The 25,319-nt window shown below is 53.7% G+C and overlaps 1 protein-coding gene across 1 annotated transcript; it reads right to left on the bottom strand.

Moving 5' to 3' along the window:
• Nucleotides 1–2,864: 2,864 nt before the first annotated feature.
• On the bottom strand, nt 2,865–10,333 carry HAP1 (huntingtin associated protein 1). The gene is given in 12 exon segments (XM_032595710.1): nt 2,865–3,521; nt 3,523–3,751; nt 4,969–5,057; nt 5,192–5,347; nt 5,638–5,712; nt 6,093–6,223; nt 7,630–7,733; nt 7,936–8,081; nt 8,214–8,360; nt 8,725–8,819; nt 9,860–10,171; nt 10,174–10,333. Coding segments are annotated over 12 exon segments (1,950 nt in total). The 3' UTR covers nt 2,865–3,215.
• Nucleotides 10,334–25,319: the final 14,986 nt, after the last annotated feature.

Genomic DNA, 25,319 nt, shown 5'->3' on the forward strand with positions numbered 1-25,319 from the left:
TCAGCTCAGGTCACTATCTCGCGGTCCGTAAGTTCGAGCCCCGCGTCGGGCTCTGTGCTGACAGCTCAGAGCCTGGAGCCTGCTTCGGATTCCGTGCCTCCCTCTCTCTCTGACCCTCCCCCTTCATGCTCTGTCTCTGTCTCAAAAACAAAAACTTTAAAAAAAAATTTAAAAATATAGCGTAGCCATTTAAAAATACGCATTCCGGGGGCACCTGGGTGGCTCAGTCGGTTAAGCATCTGACTCTTGATTTTGGCCCAGGTCATGATCTCAACATTGTTGAGTTCGAGCCCCATGTTGGGCTCTGCGCTGACATTATGGAACCTGCTTGGGATTCTCTCTCTCTCTTGCTTGTGCCCCTCTCCTGCTCATGCTATCTCTCAAAATAAATAAATAAACTCTTAAAAATATATATCCACTCCAGCATGTGCTGTCCATATTCCACTGAAAGCACTGGTATTTTGTACCAGGGGGCTTTCCTCTCCCACATACAGGGCACAGAACACAACATGTTAATGCCCCCAAGACTGCCAGACACAAATGTCAGCTGGGCGAGGCATGCCCAGCCTCCTCCCCCTTTGGGTGGGGTCCATCTCGGTGGGTCCCAAACTTTAGTATGCGTGTGCCTTCCCCGGGGTCCTTGTTACCATGGAGATTCTGACTCTTTGGGTCTGGGGTGGGACCTGAGAATCTGCATTTCTGACAAACTCCCAGGAGATGTGGGTGATGCTGGTCCACAGACCACACCTGAGTAGCAAAAGGCTACACTTCTTCCCAGAGTTCCCTGTAGGGTTAGCCTCGGTGCCTAGCACTCCGTTTCATTAGCTTTCCTTCCGTTCTCAATTCCCCACTGTCCCCAAGAGTGATTCCTGGATCATCTTCCAAACAAACTACTTGTTTTCAAATGCTGTTCCAGGTCTGATTCCAGGTCTCAGGGACATTTACCTAAGACAGTGGGTGATTCTCGCCCGTGCCTTTCCCCTCACAGGCAGGGCACTGGGCCAGAGTCCCTGGAGAAGAAAAACAGGGAAAGGAGACTGTCTGAGCATGAGCTCCAGAGGCCTGAGGGCCTGGGTTCACATCCCAGTTCTGCAACTAGCTGTTAGACCCGCCTGGGCCTGTTTCATCCTCTAATAACCATTTACCAGACCCCCCCCCCCCCCCCCAGGGGTTGTTGATATGACTAAGTAATGCATTTAACAAAAGTCCATGGCACATGATTCAGTATTGGAGCCCATCCTCTTTCTACTACTTTGCCCCAGCAAAGCTGCATGCAGGGGCACACACACACATGCACACATGCTCCCAGAGAAAGACGCCGGAGTCCAGGCCAGGTAGTGCACAGGTCCTTTATTTCCTGCACCAGCAGGTGCACAGGCTGACAAGTGAGCAACAGGAGAGTGAGCAACACAGCAGGAATAGAGCCAGACTGAAGTGGGCAGGAGGTGGGGGAGCCCCAGACTCCAGCTGTTTAGGAGTAAAGAGTGGGAAAGGGCAGAACATCTAGAATGAAGAAAGGAGAGGCACAGAGGACTGAGGGGAGGACCAGGGGGAAGGAGCAATGGGCAGGGAGCCTGGACACATGGGCCACAGGCAGGGAGATGGGGGCGGGGTGGGAGGAGGCCCCCAGTGGGCGGAGGGACCCCTCACCCACACACAGAGATACTCTTGGTTACCAACAGTAGTTAGGGACTGAGAAGAAAGGACCAAGAATGGAGGAAGAAGGCCAGATCCCTAAAAGTCAGCAAGGACTCAGGGGCCACCTTTAACTTGAGGGTCAAGGGCCTGTCGTTACAGACCTCCCCTCAGGCACCCCCATCCCCTGGGCTACCATGTGACCCCAGGCCCAGCAACCTGAACTAGCTTTTGCACCAGCTGCAAAGGTCGAGGCTTGGGTCCTCAAGCCCCAGCCCAGGTTCATGGGGACAGAAGGCAGGCCAGTGACAGACAGGGGGGTCCTGTTTGGGAGGATGGGAAGGAGGGTCTGGGGTAGGTGGGACTTGGCCAAGCAGCTGAAGGAGGGGCCTCAGGCTGTCTGTGGGGCCTCTGCAGGCTGCTGGGAACCAGCAAAGCCTGGAAGAGAAGGGAGGGGTAAACTGAGGGCTTGGACAGCAGGCAGGGGCCGAGGCCTTGTCGCTGTATCAGAAAGACAGCCGCGATTGATAGTTTTACAGGCTGCCCACTGGCTGGCCAAAGAGGTCACCGTTCAGTTTCCAAACTGCACAACCTTACACGGTGACCCTGGTGAGGCTGCCCAGCAGTGACCAAGCGGCCACTGGAGTGGGGGCAGCCCACACATGCTGGTGAGGCTACAAATTTCACGGCTGATGAGCAGGCCAGGCAGGCACCAGGACAGGGTCAGAGGGGAGGGACAGGCCTGGAAAAGTCATTCTGGCATAGCAGTGAGGAGAACAGGCTCAGACCCACTCCAGCTAAGTTCTTAAGTTCTTAAATGATCTTAAGTTCTTACTTAAGTTCTCCAAACCTCAGTTTTCTCACCTAACAAAGGGCTGGTAACAGCTACCTTCAGGGGTGTGAGGACTAAAGGAAACAATGCCAGTCACTAAATCACCTTTGGTGTCTCTGTGAGCTCCTTGAAGGCAGGGCTCACACTCAGCAGGTGCAACTCCCCAAACTTTGGGGCTTCCAGCTGGGGAGAGGAGACCCTGACCCACCCCCCGGCACCCTGGAGGAGACCCAGCCCATCTTCAGACTCACCCAGGGGGCTGGTCCAGCTGCGACCCTTGCTGGCAGAGGCCTTTGTCCCAATGGCCTGGGTGGCCCCAGAACACCCCTCTTCCTCCCAGGCCCTGGGAGGATGGTTGGCCCAGTCCTCCTCCAGCCTCTGAAAGGGCTGGGTCAGCACCCCTGGCTGCAGCTCTGATCTGCTCCCTGTACCTGTTGCTGTCACTACTGCAGGGCTGGGGAGCCTCGGGGATCGGGTGGCAGAGTGGGAGACAGGGAGAAGGGGGCAGCAGAGACGGGAAGCAGAGGGACAGTAGGGGGCTGCAGTCCTGGTCATGACCTTCAGCCCAGACCCCCAGGCGAAAAAGGGGTAGAGACCTGGAATCCTAAGCAAATTCCACATAAATGAGCCCTGGGGCCATAGTTCCCACTGTAGGAACCTGGAGGTGCCTATGCAAATGATATGCAAATTCCACACAAATCATCACACTGGGTGAGGCCAAGCTGGGGTAAGTGAGCATTTGGGGGGCTCACCTACCCTCACCTTTCATTGATGATCTGTAGCTGGTCTGGCTGGCCGGAGGGAGGCCCCTGTGGGAGCACTCACCTTTCTGGAGCATCTTCGGCCTCAGCTGCCGACTATAACGCGCATCCAGCCAGTTAGTCAGCTGCTGGAGGACGCGCTTCATGTTTAGGCGAGAGGGGCCCAAGCCGCTAGCCTCCAGCGCTGAGGTCCCTACGTTCCCCTGCGTTGCCTCATCCAGCTCCAGCTCCACCACCTCGGCCTCCTCAGACACCAGCTCTGCCTCTTCTGTTGCCCCCTCCTCAGCTGACGCCACCTCTTCTGTGGCCCCCCCGTTCCTCCTCAGGCACCAATTCCTCCACAGGCACAAAATCTTCCGCCACAAAATCCTCTGCTGTCAGTAACCCCTTCTCAGCCTCTAAGCCCTGGTCCTGTTCTCGCACCTCACTGCGGCACAGCCTGTATGTGGGCAGGGAGACAGGAAAGTCTTTCTGTGCCCCTGAAGGCCAACCCCAGGCAGAGCCCCCAGCGCCCCCCTTCCACCTGCCCCTAGGACATCTCCAGCCACCAGGGTTGAGGAGCTCTCCTGCTCTCTGCCCCAGTCTACACATAGATCCAATGGCTATTCCTCAGCTCTGTCCCAACTAGAGGAAAAGGGAGCTGGGTACCCGCCTCAAGGCTTCAAACACCCAGCCCAGGCACCAGGTAGGAAGGAGGGTCACCAAACCCTGCACAAACCCTGCTTTCTCCTAGTACCCCCCACCCTGCTGCACAGAACAGACCGGCAAGGATAATAATATTCCTTCTGCTCCCCTCCATGATTTAACCTTTACAACCCATCCCACAGCTAGTTGCCATAGGAACAAATCCGTTTTAGTAAGGCTCAGACAGTTCAAGCCATTGGCCAAGGACACATAGCCAATAAAGGGACCAAGTTGGGACGCGGTCCCAAATGTTTCCAGCTCCCAGGCCAGTGCTCCTTCACTCTCAGCCTCTGTCAAGGTGAAGGAAAGGCTTCGGTCCCCACCTGGAACAGCCTAAATCAGATGACCACATGGGGCGCCTGGGTGGCGCAGTCGGTTAAGCGTCCGACTTCAGCCAGGTCACGATCTCGCGGTCCGTGAGTTCGAGCCCCGCGTCGGGCTCTGGGCTGATGGCTCGGAGCCTGGAGCCTGTTTCCGAGTCTGTGTCTCCCTCTCTCTGCCCCTCCCCCGTTCATGCTCTGTCTCTCTCTGTCCCAAAAATAAATAAACGTTGAAAAAAAAAATTAAAAAAAAAAAATCAGATGACCACCTACGGGGCAAGATTTGAAAGAAAAGGGAGCAGCCCCTTCCAGAACAACTCAACCCAGCCAGCCCAGAGCACAGGGCCTTCTCTAGGGCGGCAGGATTGCAGGTGGTTGTCTGACTGCTGAAAAGTGAGGGTGGTTGATGGGAGAGCCCCTAGCCAGCTTACCCCAGGTGTGACATCTCCTCCTTCTCAGTCTTCCCATGATTCCTTCAACAGAGAAAAGGGCTTTCACTGTCCCAAGGCAACATTAGCTGAAACCGCAAAGTCCCTGTGGGCCCCAACATGTGAAAAAGTCCTGGGGAGAAATGACGGGCCCAGACATGGGGACGGAGAAAAGGGTGGGGCGGCGGAGGGGCTGGGGCAGCAAACGAGGGGCGCCAGGAGTGAAGGAAGATCAGAAGCAAACCCCCTCCCCACTCTGGGAAAGTGAGTGTGGGTCAGGCAAGGGCCTGGGGGTCCCAGCAGCGCACCTTTCCATAAAAAACACAGGGTCCGAGATAATCTTTATAGACCTTCTGAGCTCCTCACCCAGGGCCTCCTGAAAACCAGGAAGGGCCTCCTGTGGTGGAGAAGGGGTATTACCAGGGGATCCCCACAGAACTCCAGCCCCTACTCCCAGGCACAGAAAGGAAATCAGCCAGCGGGCCTGAGGCACAAGCACACAGGCAAAAGCGGGCAGCCGGGGGTCCTCACCAGAGGTACGGCGTGTGTGTAGCGGGTGACAGGGTCAGCGGACCCCGGCGCTTGCTGGCGGAGGGTCTTCACCTCCTCCTGAGCCTGGGTCAGCATGCCCCCACGCTCCGTGTACTTCTCCTGTAGGTCCTGCAGCTGGGAAGCCACTTGCAGATTCTGTTGGGGCCCAGGCCCACCCAGCCCACCCTTTCCCCAGGGGGCTAAGAGGCGAGAGGCCCAGACTCTGACACAGGGTGCCCCCAGGTAGGTCCCTGGACTCTACTCCACTCAGACACCACCTGCTAGGCCCCATGCCAGACGCTGAGGGTGTGCAAAGGGACAGACCCAGTCCCGGCTCAAGGAGCTTGTCCTCCCAGGAAAGTCAGGCAGCCGACCAAGGGCCCCGAGCTCCCTGCTCTGGGTCACGGTCTCTCGAGGGCAGGGGCAGGAGCCGAGGGCAGTTTCACCTCATGCTGGAGCAGCATCTGGATTACTCTCTCCGAAGCCAGCTGCTGCTGCAACTTCTCAGTCTCAGCCCCATGCTGGAAGGACCCAAGACTGGTAAGCACCTCTCCCCCCAGGCCTCCCCACCACTTCCGACAGGTCTTCCCAGGCACATGGGTGAGGCTTTGGCAGCCCTTTAAGTAAGAAGTCACGTAGAGTGAGGCCACGTAAGGCAGGAGAGTCATGCGGCCTGGTTCCTGGAACACGCTGTGACCCTCTCTGGGACTTGGTCCCCTCCCTGGGACAAGGAGGGGGCAGAATGAGGGCTCTCTGAGATCCCCTCCAACTCGGACTCTGACGCAGAGAGGGGTCTGGGGCCTGGCCGAGCCAAAAGCCCCGTGAGGTGAGGACAGGGAGGAGGCGGCTTGGGTGTGGCGGGGCCATGACAAGAGGGAGCCCTGGGCACACCCGGACGCACCGACTGGCAGCGTTGCTGCAGCTTCAGGACCTGGGCCCGCAGCTGGGTGACCTCCCTCTGCTACTGGTCCTGGGCCTCCCTCCTGAGCGCCAGCACCTCTGACAGCTCAGCCATCCGCTGGCTGGCCTCGGCTGGCGACAAGCGGGGACAGAAGGTCGGCTCCGGTCCCCTTGGCCTTCGGGGACCAGTCTGGCCCTCCCACTGCCTCCGTCCACCCCGCCCCTCAGCTCCTGCGGGGCGGGGGGGGGGGGGTCCGCCTTTGCAGGATTCGCCTTCCTCACTTGGTCTCCTTTCCATAAATGTTAGTTAACTGCCACGGAGCAAGGCCCTGGGTGACCAGTCTGCCAGGCCTGGTCCCAGCACACACGGGGCTCAAGTCTAGTGGGGAAAGTGATGGGCAAGGAAATCCTGCCAGTGCGTAGTCTGGGCTCCGATGGAGCGAGTACAATGGGCACGCTGGGGGTCTCAGCTGCGACACCCTGTCCTGCCTTACGAGGTCTGCCTCTGCGGGGCAAGCGGGGCTCCGCCAGGCACAGAATGGCAAACAAGGCCCAGACGGGGTGGAGAGGCCCGGAGGCAATCACAAGACACTGGGAGGGCTCTGACGCTGGGGCTGGGGTGGGGGTTGAGGTTACCCTTTGGCCAATGGGAAACTTGGGGTTTTAGGCAGAGGATGACGTGGTCAGATTTGGTTTTAGGAAACTTATTTGGGCTGTGTGCAGAATGACCCGGAAGGGCAGCAATCCAGGCAGGGAGACCGGTTAAGACGGGGGGCCTGGGCTAGAGTCAGGGAGGTGAGGAGGAGAAAAGACACTTGAGCCTCTCTGAGGAGGTGGAAGCAACAGAACTTAGGGACCAGTTCCCATGCCAGGGACCTGGGGACCCGTGGGCCAACGGGGGAGCTGAGGAACCCAGGGGGAAGGAAGGTCAGGCCTGGGGGGAGGGGAACAGCATGAGTTCAGCCATCTTGTGTCTGCAGCTCACAGCCAGACCTGAGCTCCCCAGGGACCAACGCTATGCCTCCCTCTTCTTCATAAACACACAGTAGCAGCACAGCCCCTGGCCTGGCCCCGGTGCCTCAGCGCCTGGTCTCTGGCAGCTCCCAGCTCCTTCCCTTCCTTGCTTCCAGGCCCCTTCTTCCTGTGCCCCAAATAACAAAAGGCCACAGGCTTAGAGGGACCCTGGGGCTTCTGTACAGCATTTTACAGGGTGCAGAAAGCACTTCCTCAGCTGTGCCTCTGGAAGGGTCCACAGGGCTGAGAGTACTCCTCCCCATGCTAACGACAGAGGTTCAGCGGGTCAAGGAACACCGTCCAAGCTCACACCGCTAAGAAATGCCAGAGTAGGGACTCGAACTCAGGTCTCCAAACTCCGAGTTCTGAGTTCTTCCCCCCACCCCAAGTTACAACTTCACGTACAAAACTGCTCCACACAATCAAGGGGGTAGAGCTGAGAGGCCTGGAGGGAGGGAGAGAGGCAGGGGCAGGGGAGTCAACACCCCCTGGCCATGGATGTGCCCTCTGTCCACCTGCTCAACTCCTCCTCAGCTGCTTGTTCTCCTCCTCCAGCAGCCTCAGCTGCTCCTGCAGGGCTTCCAGCTGCGGGTAGTCGTGCAGGACCTCCGTCTCCCGCAGACAAGTCCTAGGGGTGAGAGCCACAGAAGCCAGGGGGTGGGGGACCCAGGTCCCAGCCCACCCGGGGGCTGCCCACCCGGGCTCAGTGTGGCGGTCTCCATTAGTCCCAGCAACCCTGCCGGCAGGTGCACCGTCAGTGTTCCTGTTTGCACACAGGGAAACTGAGGCACAGAGAAGGGACTGCCCAGGTGAAAAGGCAGGACACTCACGGCTCAGGGGCTCCATAGGAATGATAGTGCTGCTGCTCTTCCTCCTCCGGCTCCTCCTCCTCTTCTTCCTCCTCCTCCTCCTCAGAGTCTGAGTAGAGCTGAAGGAGGTCATCTCCCAAGCTCACCTGGTATCTGAGGTGTAAAATCTGGCAGTGGGGGAGAGGGGCCCCGTCGGAACGCAGGCAGGGGCGAGCACAGGTCCAGGCACGGGGTGGGGTGGGGGTGCTGTAGGTAGGTCTGAGATGGCACACTCCCTCCCCTCCTCCCTGCCCGGTTACGTCCTCCCTGGCTGAGCCCAGCATGGCTTCCAGTTTGCTGTGCTCCCCCATCAGAACACTGTTCTGTCTCACCAGGGACTGGCCAATGCGAGCCACAGTATTTAGGTCCCGCTCTCTCTGCAGAGGGACCCCCATCCACGGGGAATACTTTCCTGTTTTCTGGGCTCTCCCAGACAGGTGGGAGAAGCAAGGGAGTACACAGGGGTCAAAGGGAAGCTAGGCCACTAGGGGAAACCTTCCCCACACCCTAGTTTTCCAGGGTACTAGAAAAAAGTCTGCCATCGACACACTGTGGGGCCTGACTCAGCTTCCCCTTATGGAGAAGAGCACATCAGACCAGATGGCTCTACAAGCAATTCCGGCCTGGATATCCGGCATATACCTGCCTTCCATAAGAGGGACCCCTGGCTCGGCTCCCAGAGAAATAATCAAGCAGGAAAAAGACAAGACTGCTACCCCTCCAGGGGAGAATGAAAACAGAGGCCTGGCTAAGGCTCAGGCTGGGCTGGACAGGGAAAGCAGTACACAGCTTCTCTAGCAAATTTAACATCACTTTGACATCTTCTTGGGTGATCCCGGCTGGCGGGGGTTGGTCAGGGCACAGCGCTGCAAAAGCAGGAGTGGAGGCCAAGGTGGGAAAAGGGAGGACATATGCTACCCCACATCCCACTGTTTCCTACCCGATCCTCAGTTCTCCCTCAACAAGAGTCAGCGACAAGAGAGCTCCCTTCCTGCCCCCACTATTCTCTCCAGACACCCCCAGTACCCAGCACTCCTTTCCCCTGCTCCCAGGGCCAAATGGGCTCTTTTGTGCCCTGGAGGGGTTTGGGTGAGGTCAAGGGATCACAGTCCTCCAAGCTCAGGTGGAAATGAGTTCTCAGGACGCCCGGGTCCCTGGTACCAGGGGAATGCAGGAGGCTAGCGACAGTACAGCCCCAGACTGCCTCAATCACCTCTTACCCGGAGGGCGCTCTCGGCCGACTGGAGCCTCATGGGTCATAAAACAGACGCAGTCACCCACCCTGCACCTGCTGCGTGTGGAGAGGCGGGAGAGATTTTTCCAGCACGCACTAGGGGCTCCTGAGCCTCTAGACCTAATCCAGAGATCTCCCGCGACCCAGGAGAGGGTACAAGGGGAAGAAACCTGAGGCCCCGCCCACCCCGAGGCTGGGAAAAGCCGGGCTTCGACACCCGCAGCCAAAAGGTTGACAAAACCTTCCCACCCACCTCCGCCCACCCACCTCCCCAGCTTGGTGCGGCGGGCGAGCACACGCTCAGAGCGAGCCTGGCAGCGCCCTCCCGCAGCCCCCTGCCCCTCTCCTGGAATTGCGGTTGACTGAGTGGGGCGGGGCAGGGGGGACCGCGAGAGTGCGCAGATCTGGGGGGCAACAGGCGCGCAGAGCCGGGCGGACGAGTGCGCGGGTGCGCCGACCTGACCCTCCGACAGCAATCAGGGGACGACACAAGGTTGGAGAAGAAGGGCAAGAGGCGTCCGAACGGGCACCGCAGTGACAACGCAAGTGGGTGGAAGGGTGAGACTGAGTGCCAGAGGGGGCGGGGCGCCTGGAACCGCCGCCCCCTCCCCCCTCTTCTGCCTGGAAATACCCAGGTCCCACCCGCTCTGGGGTCCCGGGGACCCGGTTTACCTTTCTCCAGCTCCCGAATAAAGGCGGCGTGCTCGGGGCCCGACACCCCAGGCCGCCGTCCGATGTAGGCGGCCGGCGTCTTCCAGATGCCCGCCGCCTTCTCAGTCCCCAGGCCAGTGGCCCGGGGACCAAAGGGCCCTCGGAATATGAAGCGAGTCCACTGCGCGTCCGAGTTGCCGGGCCCAAACTGGGCATTCCGCTGGGCGGCTGCGAATGCGGACGCGCGCGGTGTTCCTGTCGGGGATCCAGCCTTGGAGGTCGGGCGAGCTCCGGCGGGGGCGGGTCCCGAGACGGATGGGGATCTGGATCCGTTCGCGGTCCTTCCGTCAGTGCCTGCGCAGGGGCGGGTGCAGGCTGCGCTGAGGGCTCTGGAGCGGAATGGGCTGCGGGTGGGGGTGCGGGGGTGACTCCCGCTGGAGCCCGGGTTCTGAAGCGGTGCCCCACGAAGCCCTGCCCGGGCTCTTTCGGGCGCATCTTGAGTCCGCAGTCTGCTGCCGCAGCCCCGCCTTTATAACCCGCGCCCGGAGTGCTCGCCCGCCGGCCCGTACCACGCGCGGGAGGGGGCAGCCAGGGAGCAACTAGTGGTGCCCGGGACTGGGAGTCGCGCGCGAGGGGACGGAGGTGGCGGAGCAGAGCGCAAAAAATCAGAACAAGGAGAGAGTCGAATGGCGGTTCCGGCCGGTTCCATGGGCTTGGTTCCGAGTGCAGGGTTTCTACTCTCCTCTCCACCTCCGGAGAATGGTTCTGCCCAAAGTCGCGGCTTCCCTGGACTTCGGGTACCGGGACTCCGAGGTCCCTACCTGGGGGGCACAGCCTCCCTCCATTCCCGCGGGGGTTGCCGGCTGCCCTCCCTGGATGTGATCTGGGAGGTAGCGCAGGGTAGTGCTTTCCCCGGTGGCTGGGAGATGCATCCCGACCCTAGGACTGTTTCAACGCGCTGCCCAGTCCGGCGCGTCACACGCTGGTCCTCGCGCTCACGCTCCCGGGGCTCCAGCCGTTTGACAGCCCTTCTTCTTCTTTCTTAATTCGTCTTACTACCTTTCCTCGTGCTTTACCTCTAGCCCTCATTCGCTTCGCCCACCTCCTTCCACCCTGGCAAACACCTGTTCTTGCTGCAGACCCCGCTTAGAGGGCTCCCCCTGAAGACTCCTCCAACCTCGTCCCCTGTGGCCCCAGAGCGTCCCTCATCCGGCGGCCGGCAGTGCTCAAGAGTGTGTCTATTTCCAATCCAGACCTGCGCCCCTTCAGCGCAGGGAACGGGTCCCTCAGAGTGCACCACGGGAGACGGGCCGAGGAGTCGTGGGGCCATTTCTGTGCCTTTAGACTGGAAGAACCTGCAGTCCCAAAAGAGATGGTTATGGCACTAATTCTTCTTCTTCTTCTTCTTTTTTTTTTTTTTTTAATGTTTACTGATTTTCAGAGACAGCGCAGGGGAGGGACAGAGCGTGAGAGCATGCCCACCCACGAAGGAGGGGCAGAGAAAGAGAGAGGGAGGGATAGAAAGAATTCCAAGTAGGCTCTACGCTGTCAGCACAGAGCTCAACGCAGGGCTCTGTATCGTGAACCGTGAGATCATGACCTCAGAATCAAGACTTGGATGCTTAACCGACTGAACCACCCAGGCGCTGTCTTATCTTCTCACCGTGGTCGTCACGTAGTGGAAGGGTGGAGGGAGCTCTCTGGGGCTTCTTTTATAAGGCCACCAGCTCCCACGCCTGAGGGTTCCCCCCTCAAGACCTAATCACCTCAGAAAGGCCCCACCTCCTAACACCATCGCGCTGGGGGTTAGGATTTCAACATGAATTGCAGGGGGACACCAACACTTAGACCATAACAACCCTATCACTCTTTAAAAACAAAACAACAGCAATAACAAAAACCCACCAGCTTTTGGGGCGCCTGGGTGGCTCAGTCGGTTAAGCGTCCGACTTCAGCTCAGATCAGGATCTTACAGTTTGTGAGTTTGAGCCCCACGTCTGGCTCTGTGCTGACAGCTCAGAGCCTGGAGCCTGCTTGGGATTCTGTGTCTCCCTCTCTCTTTGCCCCTCCCCTGTTCATGCTCTGTCTCTTTCTCTCTCAAAAATAAACAAACATCAAAAATAATAATAATATTTTATTTAATCCGGTATCTCCAATACTGATACATGAATTCAGCAAAGTCGCAGGGTACAAAATCAATGTGCAGAAATTGGTTGCATTTTTATATACCAATAGTGAAGCAACAGAAAGACAAATAAAGAAACTGATCCCATTCACAATTGCACCAAGAATCATAAAATACCTAGGAATAAACCTAACCGAAGAGGTAAAAGGTCTGTATGCTGAAAACTAGAGAAAGCTTATGAAGGAAATTGAAGAAGATGCAAGGAAATGGAAAAGCATTCCATGCTCATGGATTGGAAAATAAATGTTGTTAAAATGTCAATACTACCCAAAGCAATCTACACATTCAATGCAATACCAATCAAAATTGCACCGGCAGTCTTCGCAAAGTTAGAACAAACAGTCCTAAAATTTGTATGGAACCACAAAAGACCCCGAAGAGCCAAAGTAATACTGAAGAAGAAAACCAAAGCAGGAGGCATCGCAATCCCAGACTTTAGCCTCTACTACAAAACTGTAATCATCAAGATGGTATGGTATTGGCACAAAAACAGACACGTGGACTGATAGAGAGAACCCAGAATTGGGCCCCCAAATGTATGGCCAACTAATTTTTGACAAAGCAGGAGAGTATCCAAGGGAAAAAAGACAGTCTCTTTAGCAAATGCTGCTGGGAGAACTGGACACCAACATGCAGAAGAATGAAACTAGACCACTTCCTACACCATACACAAAAATAAACTCAAAATGGATGAAAGACCTAAATGTGAGACAGGAAACCATCAAAACCCTAGAGGAGAAAACAGGCAACAACCTCTTTGACCTCAGCCACAGCAATTTCTTACTCGACACATCTCCAAAGGCAAGGGAATTAAAAGCAGAAATGAACTATTGAGACCTCATCAAGATAAAAAGCTTCTCCACTGCAAAGGAAACAATCAACAAAACTAAAAGGCAACCGACAGAATGGGAGAAGATATTTGCAAATGACGTATCAGATAAAGTGTTAGTATCTATAAAGAACTCACCAAACTCCACACCCTAAAAACAAATAATCCAGTGAAGAAATGGGCAGAAGACATGAATAGACACTTTTCCAAAGAAGACATCCAGGTGGCCAGCAGACACATGAAACACTGCTCAATGTCACTCCTTATCAGGGAAATACAAATCAAAGCCACACTGAGATACCACCTCACACCGGTCAGAGTGGCTAAAGTGAACAAATCAGGAAACTATAGATGCTGGTGAGGATGTGGAGAAACGGGAACTCTCTTGCACTGTTGGTGAGAATGCAAACTAGTGCAGCCGCTCTGGAAAACAGTGTGGAGGTTCCTCAAAAAATTAAACACAGAAATACCCTATGACCCAGAAATAGCACTGCTAGGAATTTACCCAAGGGATACAGGAGTGCTGATGCATTGGGGCACATGTACCCCAGTGTTTCTAGCAGCGCTTTCAACAATACCCAAATTATGGAAAGAGACTAAATGTCCATCAACTGATGAATGGATAAAGAAGATGTGGTTTATATATACAATGGAATACTACTTGGCAATGAGAAAGAATGAAATCATGCCATTTGCAGCAATGTGGATGGAACTGGAGGTATTATGCTAAGTGAAATAAGTCAGAGAAAGACAGTTATATATTTTCACTCATATGTGGATCTTGAGAAACTTAACAGAAGACCATGGGGAAGGGGGAAAATAGTTACAAACAGAGAGGGAGGGAAGCAAACCATAAGAAACTTAAATACAGAGAACAAACTGAAGGTAGATGGGGGAGAGGGGAAAGTGGGTGACGGGCATTGAGGAGGGCACTTGTTGGGATGAGCACTGGGCGTCGTATGTAAGCCAATTTGACAATAAATTATATTTTTTAAAAATAAAATAATAACAATAAATAAAAATAAATAAAATAATATAATAATTTTTATTTAACCCAATATCTCCAAAATATTATCATTTCAACATGTAATCAACATAAAAAATTATTAATGAGATTATATTTTCCATTTTTTATAATGAATTGAGTGCATTTTATTCTTATGGCCCATCTCAGTTGAGACTCAAATTCATTATTCTCTTTATTTTTCTAAATATAATTTGTCTTTTTTCCACTATATACCTTTAAATTTTTTTCTCTTCATCACTGGATTTCATCAATTTGATCATGATGTGTCTTAGTAGGATTTTTCTTTTATCCTTCTTGAGGGTGATCGAGCTTCTTAGATTTGAGGGTGTATAGCTTTGATCAAAATTTGGAAATTTTTCAACTCTTATTTCTTTTTTTTTTTAATATTTATTTTTATTTTCGGTTGGGGGGAGCACAAGTGGGGGCAGGGAAGAGAGAGAGGGATAGAGGATCTGAAGCTGGTTCTGCAATGACAGACTGACAGCAACAAGCCCAATGTGAGGCTAGAACTCACGAACCGTGAGATCATGACCTGAGTCGAAGTTGGCCACTCAACTGACTGAGCCACCCAGGTGCCCCATCAACATTTATTTCTTTAAATATTTTTTTTCTGAGCCCCACTTCTGGGATTTCAATTACATGTATGTTAGACCACTTGATACTGAACCACAGGCACTAGGACTCTGTTCATTTTCTTTTTCCAGCCTTTTTCTCTCTGTCCTTCCGTTTCAGTTGTTGTGACTGGTATATCTTCAAGTCCACTGATTTTTTCTTTTAAGGAAGTTATTTTTCAGGAATCTCTACACCCAACATGGGGCTCAAAGTTACAACCCCAAGATCAAGAGTCACATGCTCTACTGACTGACCTGAGCCAGCCAGGTGCCCCTCCACTGACTTTTTAATCTTCTTTTAGGCCATTCAGGAACTTTTCATTTCTGATCATGTATTTTCCAGTTCCAGGCATGCTAGTTGGTCCTCATTTGCATCTTCCATTTCTCTCCTTATTATACTCATATATATTTTTTTAATCCTTGTACTTAGCTATAAGGAATTTTTAGAAGTCTTTCTCTGCCATCATCTCTGTCATTTGTGGGTCTGTTTTTATTGACTGATTTTTCTCCTGTCTACAGGCCACATTTTCTACATCTTTCTTGCTCAATAATCTTTTGGATGCCGGATATATTGTGGACGTTACATTGCTGAGATGCCAGCTTTTTATCCTCCTTTGTTGGGTTTCATCTTGCCAGGCAGCTAAGTTGTGGATCAGCTTGATCCTCTTGAGGCTTGTTTTTAAAGTTTTGTAGGGCAGATCCAGAAAGGTCTTTACTCTAGAGATATTTTAGCCCTATTACAAAGGAGTAATCTTTCTGGGGTGTCTACTGAATGCCCCAAATATTCAGTGAGGACTCTCCTCACTGGCTGATCAGAACCTAAACATTTCCCAGCCCTGTGTGAGCTCTGGGAATTCACGTACGACTTTCTGGGAGTTGTTCTCTCCCCAGTGGATATTCTTTTCTCAGCCTCATGGAGTCTCACCCTACACACCTCCAGCTTCGTATTCAACCAAAGACTCAAGAACATTCCGTTGTAGGTTTCTGGGACTTGTTGAGAACTGCATGGCTCTCTCCTCCTGGGAAAAAATCTGTTCCACAAATTCCAGCCTCCCTGAACTCTGACCTCTGTCTCTGCGGGTCAGTAGACACCAGAGTCTGCTTGGGTTCCCCCTCCCTATACTGCCCTCAGAAATTGCCTCTAGACAGAAACCCAAGGTCATCATAGGACTCACTTAATTTGTTTCTCCCTGAGACCACAGTCCTGAGATGCTTATTGTCCAATGCCTTAAACCTTTGTTTCACACATTTTATCCAGTTTTCTACTTATTTTCTGCAGGAGGGAAATGTGGAGCTAGCTACTCCATCTACTTGGATAGACATTGAATTAGAAGCCTATCCTGAAGGTAGAGCCGTAGGACTTCCGGAAGGATTGGATGAAGAGTGTGAAGGAAGAAGAAAAGTCAAGAATGACTCCAACTGTTTGGGCCAGAGAGAGCTGCCATACACAAAGATGAGAAAAACTGAGGGGAAGTCAGCTTTGGTAGAGAAAATCAGGAGTTCAGATTTATCTAAATATCTTTTTTTTTTAATAAGCTCCACACCCAACGTGGGGCTTGAACTCATAATCCTGAGATCAAGAGTCACACGCTCTACCAACTGAGCCAGCCAAGTGCCCCAGGAGTTCAGTTTTAAATAAGTTAAATCCAAAATGCTTATTAAGTATCCAAGTGGATAAACAACTAGTTGGGTTTATCCCAACTGGATATATAAATCTGAGCATAGGGGAAAGATGGGGGCCGGACACTTCAACTGGGGACTCATTGCTCTAAGGTGAGAATGTAAAACCATGAGACTAGGTGAGACCCCTGAGAGACTGAGTGTAGCTAGATAAGGGGGCCCAGGGTTAAACCCTCTGTACATAGAGGGCAGGGAGAGGAGGAAGACTCATCTAGGTGACCAAGATGGATGGGACCCTGAAGAAGAGGTAAACCAGAGAAAAGCTGGGTTCCAGAGAAAGTGTTTCAAGCAGAGAGAGCCACCTGTGTTGAGTGGTGCTGCCACAGGAGACCAATGAGGATGGAGAATCAACTCAGCAAGATGGAGGCCATGGACAACCTTGGCAAGAGCCATCTCGGTGGAGACGGAGGTGAGAGAGACTGAGAAGGGTGAGGAAGTAATGGGAGGTGATGGTGTGAGGATGGAGAATATAGAAAACTATTGAAGAGTTTTGCAGAGAAGGGGAGCTGAAAGAGAACAGTCACTGAAAGACAACACAGGCGCTAGAGAAGGTGGTTTTTTGGGGGTTTTTTGTTTGTTTTTTTAATTTTTCTTTAATGTTTATTTATTTTTTGAGAGAGAGAGAGAGAGACAGAGCGCGAGCAGGGGAGGGGCAGAGAGAGAGGGAGACAGAGAATCCAAAGCAGGCTCCAGGCTCTGAGCGCTCAGCACAGAGCCCCACGCGGGGCTCGAACCCATGAACCGTGAGATCATGACCCGAGCGAAGTCGGATGTTTAACCGACTGAGCCACCCAGTTGCCCCTAGAGAAGGTGGTTTAAGGACGAGAGATGAGGGGTGCCTGACTGGCTCAGTTGGAAGAGACCACAGCTCCTGATCTCAGGGTTGTGAGTTCGAACCTCACGTTGGGTGTAGAGTTTACTCAAATAAATAAACTAAAACAAAAAACAAACAAACAAAAAAAGCATTTAAGGTTGAGTGCGGTGACAACATGTTTATGTGCTGATGGGGATGTTCCAGCAGGGAGGAGAAAACTAATGCCAAAGACAGAACCCAGAGCCCAGGGATCATTCTGAGATCATTCTGGGAATGGACGAACCCTGGTAACCAAATCCGTTCTCCTCTGTGCTCAAGCATGCGTATTTTCTTTTTTTTTTTAATTTTTTTAACGTTTTATTTATTTTTGGGACAGAGAGAGACACAGCATGAACAGGGGAGGGGCAGAGAGAGAGGGAGACACAGAATCGGAATCAGGCTCCAGGCTCTGAGCTATCAGCCCAGAGCCCGATGTGGGGCTCGAACTCATGGACCGCGAGATCACGACCTGAGCTGAAGTCGGACACTTAACCGACTGAGCCACCCAGGCGCCCCTCAAGCATGCGTATTTTCTATGGTGTCTTTGTCACCAAAAAGTTTGAAGGAGACACAACCCAACCCCAGGGTTTGCTGTGGACAGTGAGATTGGAGAACCTCAGGGGTGGCGACGACAGGGTCACCTGTCCAGACTTCAGCTTGGCCAGGCCGCTCCCTCATTAGTCTCCTGAACAGCTTCCTGGACAGTCTCACTGTGCCCTAGACATCTCTGCAGCTCCAAGCACAGAAGGGGACATAAAATAGGGGCCCATACCATTCCTGCTGAATGGATGTTTGCTGAACTGGATTGTCCCTGCCCATGAGAAAGCAGCCCTGAGGCCCCTGGGAAGTTGGGGTGAAGAAGAAAGACACAGAGATGAAGGGGACCCCACAGGCTCCCAGTTGACTTGCACCCTCTAGCTCCCAGCACCAGTGCATAGCAACTCTAGCTACAGCCACCAGAGGGCAGTGTCGGCCCACATACCCCCCTACCCCCACCCAGCCCTTCACCCGCACATCTGTAACCCCACAAAAGAGGCGGAGTAGGGATGGTGACTTCATTTTACAGACAGAGAAGCCAAAGCTCAGGCCCCTGGTCACTCCACACGTAAGCATTTTGGCCCGGCTGATGGATGTCTGCCACAGCCCAGGGCTGCCCAGGAGACCCAGCAGGCCCCTCTCCAGCGGTGTCATTCAGTCTTGTTCTCCTCTGCCCTGCTGCTGTTCTAACCAGAGAGGCTGGCAGAACAGACACCCTAGACCTTCTGCCCTCCCTCCAGTATGAACCCACTGACCCCTGCTGAGGACAGGGGACAGGAAGAGAGGACAGGAAGGGGCTCAAGACCCACCGCACCCATGAACTTGAGGGCACAGTCACTCAGACAGCACACAGGCTCAGGCCACCTCCCCTAGCCTGACCCTGGAAAATGAACCTAGGACAGGCTACCCCATGGCTAGAGCCCTTGAGAGTGTGCCTGGGATCTGGGCGGGGCCAGACACCAGGACCAATCCCTGCAGACCAGGGAGCAGGGCAGAGGGGAGCGTCCAGGGAGCATGGACGGGGGTGCCACCTCCCCCCCTCCCCCATTCCTGCTCTTCTCCTGTGGGATTCCCAGGAGCTCTCCTCCTTCTCCTGGCGTCTCCTCCCTACCAGTGCCCAGGCCCCTCCACAACGTCAGGCCTCTTTTCCTTTACTCCTCTTCCCCAGACCCCGCCCAGACTCCTAGGCACTGAGCCAGCCTCTCCGGGACCTGGGGCGAGGAAGTGGGCGTGCTGGGGGCCTAAGCCCCTCACCTGCTGTCCTCTGGGTTCCTAGGTCCCCCTCTGGTCAAGACAGGGGAAGGAGAGAAGCCAGAGAGGCGGCAGAGAGGAAGTACCTGCAGTGACGGTGGGGGTGGGGATCTAGCAGGGATGGCCAGGGTCCTACAAGATGGCAATTTCCTCCACTCCAAACCCACCCGCGCTTCCTCCCACCTGGGGGGGGAGGGCTTGCCTTCCTGGAGCACCTGCCACCTGCCACCCACACAGCCTGCAGGCTCACTCCAGCTTGTCTCCAGCTCTCCTGCTGAGGGCGGCCTCCTCCTCTGAGAAGCCCTCCAGGCTCCCAGAAGGGACGTCTCCCTGTTGTACCCTCTCCTGGCGTCTTCCTGCCTCTCACTGTTGACAGTGTAAGCTTCTGTTACTTATGAGATAATTATTTAACGCAGAGGGCACTTCTGTAGCCTTAGGGCTCTAATTAGAGTAAGCACTCAGTATCTGTCGAGTGAACCATGATGGATTCTCCGGGTGAGTCTGGGTATGTGTCGGGGGCAGAGAGTGGTCCCCAAAGGCTCCAGAGAGACTTACCCAGTCAGGGAGAGATTCTGCATCCCTGGACCCTGGAGAGTGCTGCACATTCCCCCGACACAGGTGAGCTCCACCAGGAAACTGCCCAGGGGCACAGGGACAGCAGACTGTCAGGGAGTGGGCAGTGTTAAGGGACTCCAGCATAGTCCCCTCCCCTCTTCTCACTTAGATCCCCTCAGCTCAGCCCCCACTCACTTCCTCCAGGCACCAGCTCTGAGGCCTAAGTGGAATAGGAGCTATCTGCAGGTGGCAGGTCACAGGGCCTGCCCTGGCCTGGGGGGAGGGGGGCGGCGCTCCAGGGGAAGCAGCTGGGAGCCAGGTGGGGGGAACCAAGCACACAGTGGGGCGGGGGGCAGGGGGGGCAGGGCAATCAGCCGTGTCCAGCCTGCTGGGCAGACACAGGTGGCGAGCTTGGGAGGACTTTCTACTGCTCTTGGGCCTCTGTCAGCTACCGCCAGGTTCAGGGAGAAGACCCAGGAGCCCTTCACTGCCTGACTTCTGTCCCCAGAGTCAATGACTTCTTCTGATCCTTGGGTCCACGTCTAGACTCTGAGCCCTTCTGGGAACAACTCACGAGTCGGGGGACAGCAAAGAAGGGAGAAACACAAATTCACTGAGCCCCAACTAGTCTATGCTTTGTATATGTTATTTCATTTTATCATCACCCAGAGGAAAAAAATATATTACTTTTCATAGATGAGAAACGGGTTGGCACCACTGACCACTGAGTGAGGATTCCTGGTATTTCAGCCATTCCCGACAGAGGAAACCTTGCTTATCACAGGGACCCCATTGCGCCACCTGACATGGAGAGCTTTTCCCAGATGCTGCGGAATCTGTCCCATGACCTTCCTACCAAGTGGCCTTCCAGCCTTTGCCTGCATACCTGCATAATGGGGAGCTCAGTAGAATAGTCTGGGCACTTCTAGATAGCTCTTATTCTAGAAAGGGCTTCCTTGAGACTTCTGCTTAGAATAAAATTTTTCTCTTTGTAATTCTCACCTGCGCCCCCACCCCTACCCCTACCCCACCCCCATCCCACTTTCTGTTTCCGGCTGTGCCCTCCAGGGATCCCCAGAACGAGGCTGCGCCCTCCTGTGCTCTGTGCACACCAGACGGGTGTTTTGCTAGTTTGCTTTTCTCCAGGCTCCCCATCCTCCAGCCAGGCCTGAACCCCTCCCCTTCTGATCTCAGGGGGATGCTCCGGGCCAGCCAAGGAAGGTGGCCTGGGCTCAGAAGGTGGAGGCTGGAGGCAGCGAAGAGCCATGGGATGAAACTTCTGGCGTCCTGAATCCACATCCAAGCTCTGACTCTCACAAGCTGTGCTGCCTTCCGCACATTTCCTAATTTCTCTGAATCTCGGCAGCCTCACCGTGTATAATTTACCTCCACTTTACACACCTCACAGGGCTTACCTGAGATTACGCAGTAAAGCACCTAACACCTACCGAGGGCTCAGCAAATGGTAACTGTTGATGTTCACATTATTATTAACAATGTCACCTGGGCGCCTGGGTGGCTCAGTCGGTTGAGCGTCTGACTCCGGCTCAGGCCATGATCTCACGGTTGACGAGTTCCAGCCCCATGTCGGGCTCTGTGCTGACAGCTCAGAGCCTGGAGCCTGCTTCAGATTCTGTCTCCCTCTCTCTCTGCCCCTCCCCTGCTCATGCGCTCTCTCTCTCTCTCTCTCTCAAAAATAAAGATTAAAAAAATTTTTAACAATGTCACCTGTCACTTGGGCCTCAAAAGTAAAACAAAGGCAAAAATCTCCAACCTCAGTTGCTCTGAGGATGTCGCCTGCCACAGGTCCCAGCACAGAGAAAGCTCAGCCAGTGATGGGTATGATCAGGATTGCTAGGACCGCTGTCCCTGAACGACCCCAGGACAGAAAACCTTACCCTCCAGGCAGGGTCGCAACCGCCTTCCACAAAGGCCTTTCAGTGGTCCCCACCCCCTTCGTATCCACGATCCAGTTCGTTTGGACACTGCCCAGCCGCACGAAGCCCTCCAACTCCCTGACTTTTGCCTCATTTTCCAGCCTGTGTCTCGCTGTCACCCCTCCAAGCCACTGTCATCTCTTGAACTCTGTGCTCAGTTTCCCAGATTCACATCTTTGGCTGTTCCCTCTGCCAAGCATCCGGCCCAGGTAAACGCCACGATGTCCATCGAGCACCTCCTTATTTGAAAGGCAAGGCGACTCAGATGTCACCTCCGCCTCCACACGCTCCCTGAACCCACTCAGGCCCCTGCACACATGCGCGCTCTGCTGCTAGCATTGCTTTGCTGTGTTTCCCACAGGAAGACGAGAATGTGGGGCATCTCTATCCCCAGGGCCTGGAGCAAAGCCCGGCAGAGAGCAGGTCCTTAGGAAGCAGTACAGACCGGGACTGCACTTGGACTGGTTTTCCACAGCTTCGTTGCACCAGTAATTATTGTGAACCAGGAGTCAACTGAATTTTTCAAATCTTTCCCACGCGTCCTGGGTGTTACCAAGTTTCCCTATATTTTCTTTTCTTTTTTTTTTTAATAAATTTTTTAATGTTTTTATTTACTTTTGAAGGAGAGAGAGAGACGGCATGAGCGGGGGAGGATCAGAGAGAGAGGGAGACACAGAATTCGAAGCAGGCTCCAGCCTCTGAGCCGTCAGCACAGAGCCAGATGCGGGGCTCGAACCCACAAACTGTGAGATCATGACCTGAGCCGAAGTCGGATGCTCAACCGACTGACCCACCCAGGCGCCCCTTAAATAATTTTTTTTAATGTTTATGTATTTTTGAGAGAGAGAGAGAGAGAGAGAGAGAGAGGCAGAGCATGAGTGGGGGAGGGACAGAGAGAGAGAGGGAGACAGAATCCAAAGCAGGCTCCGAGCTGTCAGCACAGAGCCCGATGAGGCACTCGAACTCATAAACGTCAAGATCATGACCTGAGCAGAAGTCAGACGCTTAACTAACTGAGCCACCCAGAGCCCCCCCACCCCCAACAGGCTACATTTTTAAGAGTAGCTTTAGGTTCACAGATGATAACTTATTTTGGATTTATTTTGATAACTTGATGTTTTTTAAAGTGTTATCTATGCCCAGTGTAGGAGCCAATGGTCACATGCTCCACCAGCTGAACCAGCCAGGTGCCCCCTGATAATTTGATATTGCAATCCACTGTAGGGGCCAAGGGCAGTCTGCCCCTAGATGGGCCACTTGGGCATAAAGAGTATTTCGGGTTAAAAGTAATTAAAACCCAGCACAGAGCATCTGGGTGGCTCAGTCCATTCATTAAGCTTCCAACTTCATGATCTCACGGTTCAAGTCCCGAGTTGGGCTCCACACTGGCAGCGTGGAGCCTGCTTGGGATTCTCTCTCTCTCTCTCTCTCTCTCTCTCTCTCTCTCTCTCTGCCACTTCCCCACTTGCATGTCCTCTCTCTCCCTCCCAAAATAAATAAACCTAAAAAAATTTTTTTTGGGGGGGGCGCCTGGGTGGCTCAGTCAGTTAAGCGACTGACTTCGGCTCAGGTCGTGATCTTGCAGTTCGTGAGCTTGAGCCCTGCATCAGGCTCTTGCTGACAGCTCGGAGCCTGGAGCCTCCTTCAGATTCTGTGTCTCCCTCTTTCTCTGACCCTTCCCTGCTCACACTCTGTTTCTCTCTCTCCCTCAAAATAAATAAACATTAAAAATTTTAAAAAAAAATTTTTTAGGTAATTAAAACCTAGCAGATGCAGGAAAAGCTCCCTGCCTCCCACTTAACTACCAAAATTTACATTGAAAAAGAGAGCCTGTACCAAGAAGAGAGCTTCACCAAGGAATCTTATCTGCCTAATTGGGCAAACTTGTTTTTCCAAACATCTTCTCTCACCTTCCTGCTAATGAGCTTTCTCCGCCTTTTAACCCCCCAGACCCTTCCTCTCTCCTTAGCTCAGATAAACCTCTTGTTGCCTCATCAGCTTTGGAAGTTCATGTCTGTGTGGACTCCCCATACATACAGCTATTCAATTTGATTTCCTTCTGTTAATCTGTCTTGTGTCAGTTGGATTCTAAGTCCAGCTGGAAGGACCACAGGGCCCAGGAAGGTCCTCCGCCCCAACACCACCTTGTTGGATTCTGCCCCTCGTTCTGGCTCGTTGCCATTTCGGGGTTGCCTTCAGCGTGGCACCTGCTATTGTAATGGGTGGGTGTTGGTTTCCATTGGTACTGTTGACACCAGGCTAGATCTGTTGAGTGTGGTGAGTGCAGACACTGACATTCCCCCAGACCACCAGGGCCAGGTTTCCGGCCCCTTGGCCATGGCTGCTCACCCAGTAAAAGGAAGGGGCTGGCAGGGGAGACTAGTTCTGAGTCACAGCAGACAAGACTGGAGCCCTACCCCCTGTCTTCCATGCCTCCTTCCTTTCATACTTTCGGAACCCTGATTTCTACCGAGGGGCGACATGCGCAATAAACTACCCTCAGCTTCCCTTGCAGCGAGGGTCATGTGGCAGTTTCCTGCCAATGTCTCTGGGGGGAGATGTCCCTTCTGGAAAACAGAAAGGCAAAACTCCTCTGGGAAAAAAAAGACTTTTGCGTTTTCCCCTTCTTGCCTGGAAGCCCTGTGCTTTCATCCCATCTTCATGCGCATTATCCCCATTTTACAGGTGAGGAAATTGAGGCTCAGAGACATGAATTGATTTTTTTTCAAGGTCACAAGGCTCAGATAACTCCTACAGGAAAACTAGAAGCGTCAACTCACTTCGTTGAGATTAACTAATTTAACTTTCCCTTTTTGCCCAGGCTGCCAGGAAGCTCAGGGCCTAATATAAAGCTCAATCATGGCTGGTATTAACCCTTAACACTGGTGCTTTACTGCCCTTTCCTTTCCCTTGTCCTCAATGTCTCTCATGAGACCTAAGAGGCCAATCCTTTCTGCTAAGCCGCCTCCTCTTTTGGAAAGCTTGGGGTTGCCCAGCTTATCGTTCCCTGGCCTCTGCAGATCTCTCCACTCTGCTCTGGGCAGCAGTGATGTCAATGGACTACATGGTTGGGTTCCCTGGTTTCTGCCTCAGTCTGACCAACAGGGAGCCTTGGGAAGAGGAAGGAACCTCCCCGTCAGTAGCCTCGTCCAGAGTCCTGACCCCAAGAAGCACTTCCTGCCTTTTTGCCTGAGGCCACGATAATTAGCCCAGGGTGCTGCCCTCTCGCTTGCTGGTCCCTCTCCCTGCCCACACCTCTGTAAACTGTCCCTTTACCAAATTCTCAAGTTACCCAAGCTGAGTGGTTCTTGCCAGTGCCCCGTTGGGGGCTGTCTGCGTCCCCCCGAATTCATATGTTGAAGCCCTAGTCCCCCAGTGTGATATTTAGAGGTGGGCCCTTGGGGATGTAATTAGGTTTAGATGAAGTTTTGAGGGTGGGGCCCCGTGATAGGATTAGCCCCCTTCAAACAGGGAGAGAGATCTCTCTGTGAGGGTCATGCCCTGAGGAAAGGCCACATGAGAACTCGTCCAGGGGGCAGCTGTCTTGTACAAGCCAAGCGGCCGGCTTTTCCCAGGCATGGAATCTGCTGGGACCTTCATCTTAGACTTCCAGCCCCCAACCTATGGTATTTTGTTGTAGCCGCCCAAGCAGAATAAGACAGGCCCTTAACACAGAGCACAGAGGAAGTGCTTTGTCCCTAAAAGTCCTTGTGATGCCTGAAAACTGTCCTGTCCCCTCCCCTCAGGGGAGCTCGGCTCAGCATCTCAACGCCTCTTGCCTGCACCCCACACCTGCCTCGCAGTCGGGCTCGCTGTCCCTGCCCCCAGCACATCTGTCCTAGACCCACAGGACCATTGCGATTAGCTGTCCCCGGGAAGGGGAATTCGGGGATGTGGGTGGGGAACTGTCACACAAGCCAACGGTAACGTGTGGTGGGTGAGATGATGGCGTGCACAGGGCATTACAGGGCAGAGAAGGGGCACCAGCTCAGCCCGGCTGGGAGCTGTGGGAGGTC

Source organism: Lynx canadensis, chromosome E1, assembly GCF_007474595.2.
Source record: "Lynx canadensis isolate LIC74 chromosome E1, mLynCan4.pri.v2, whole genome shotgun sequence".
Lineage (NCBI taxonomy): Eukaryota > Metazoa > Chordata > Mammalia > Carnivora > Felidae > Lynx > Lynx canadensis.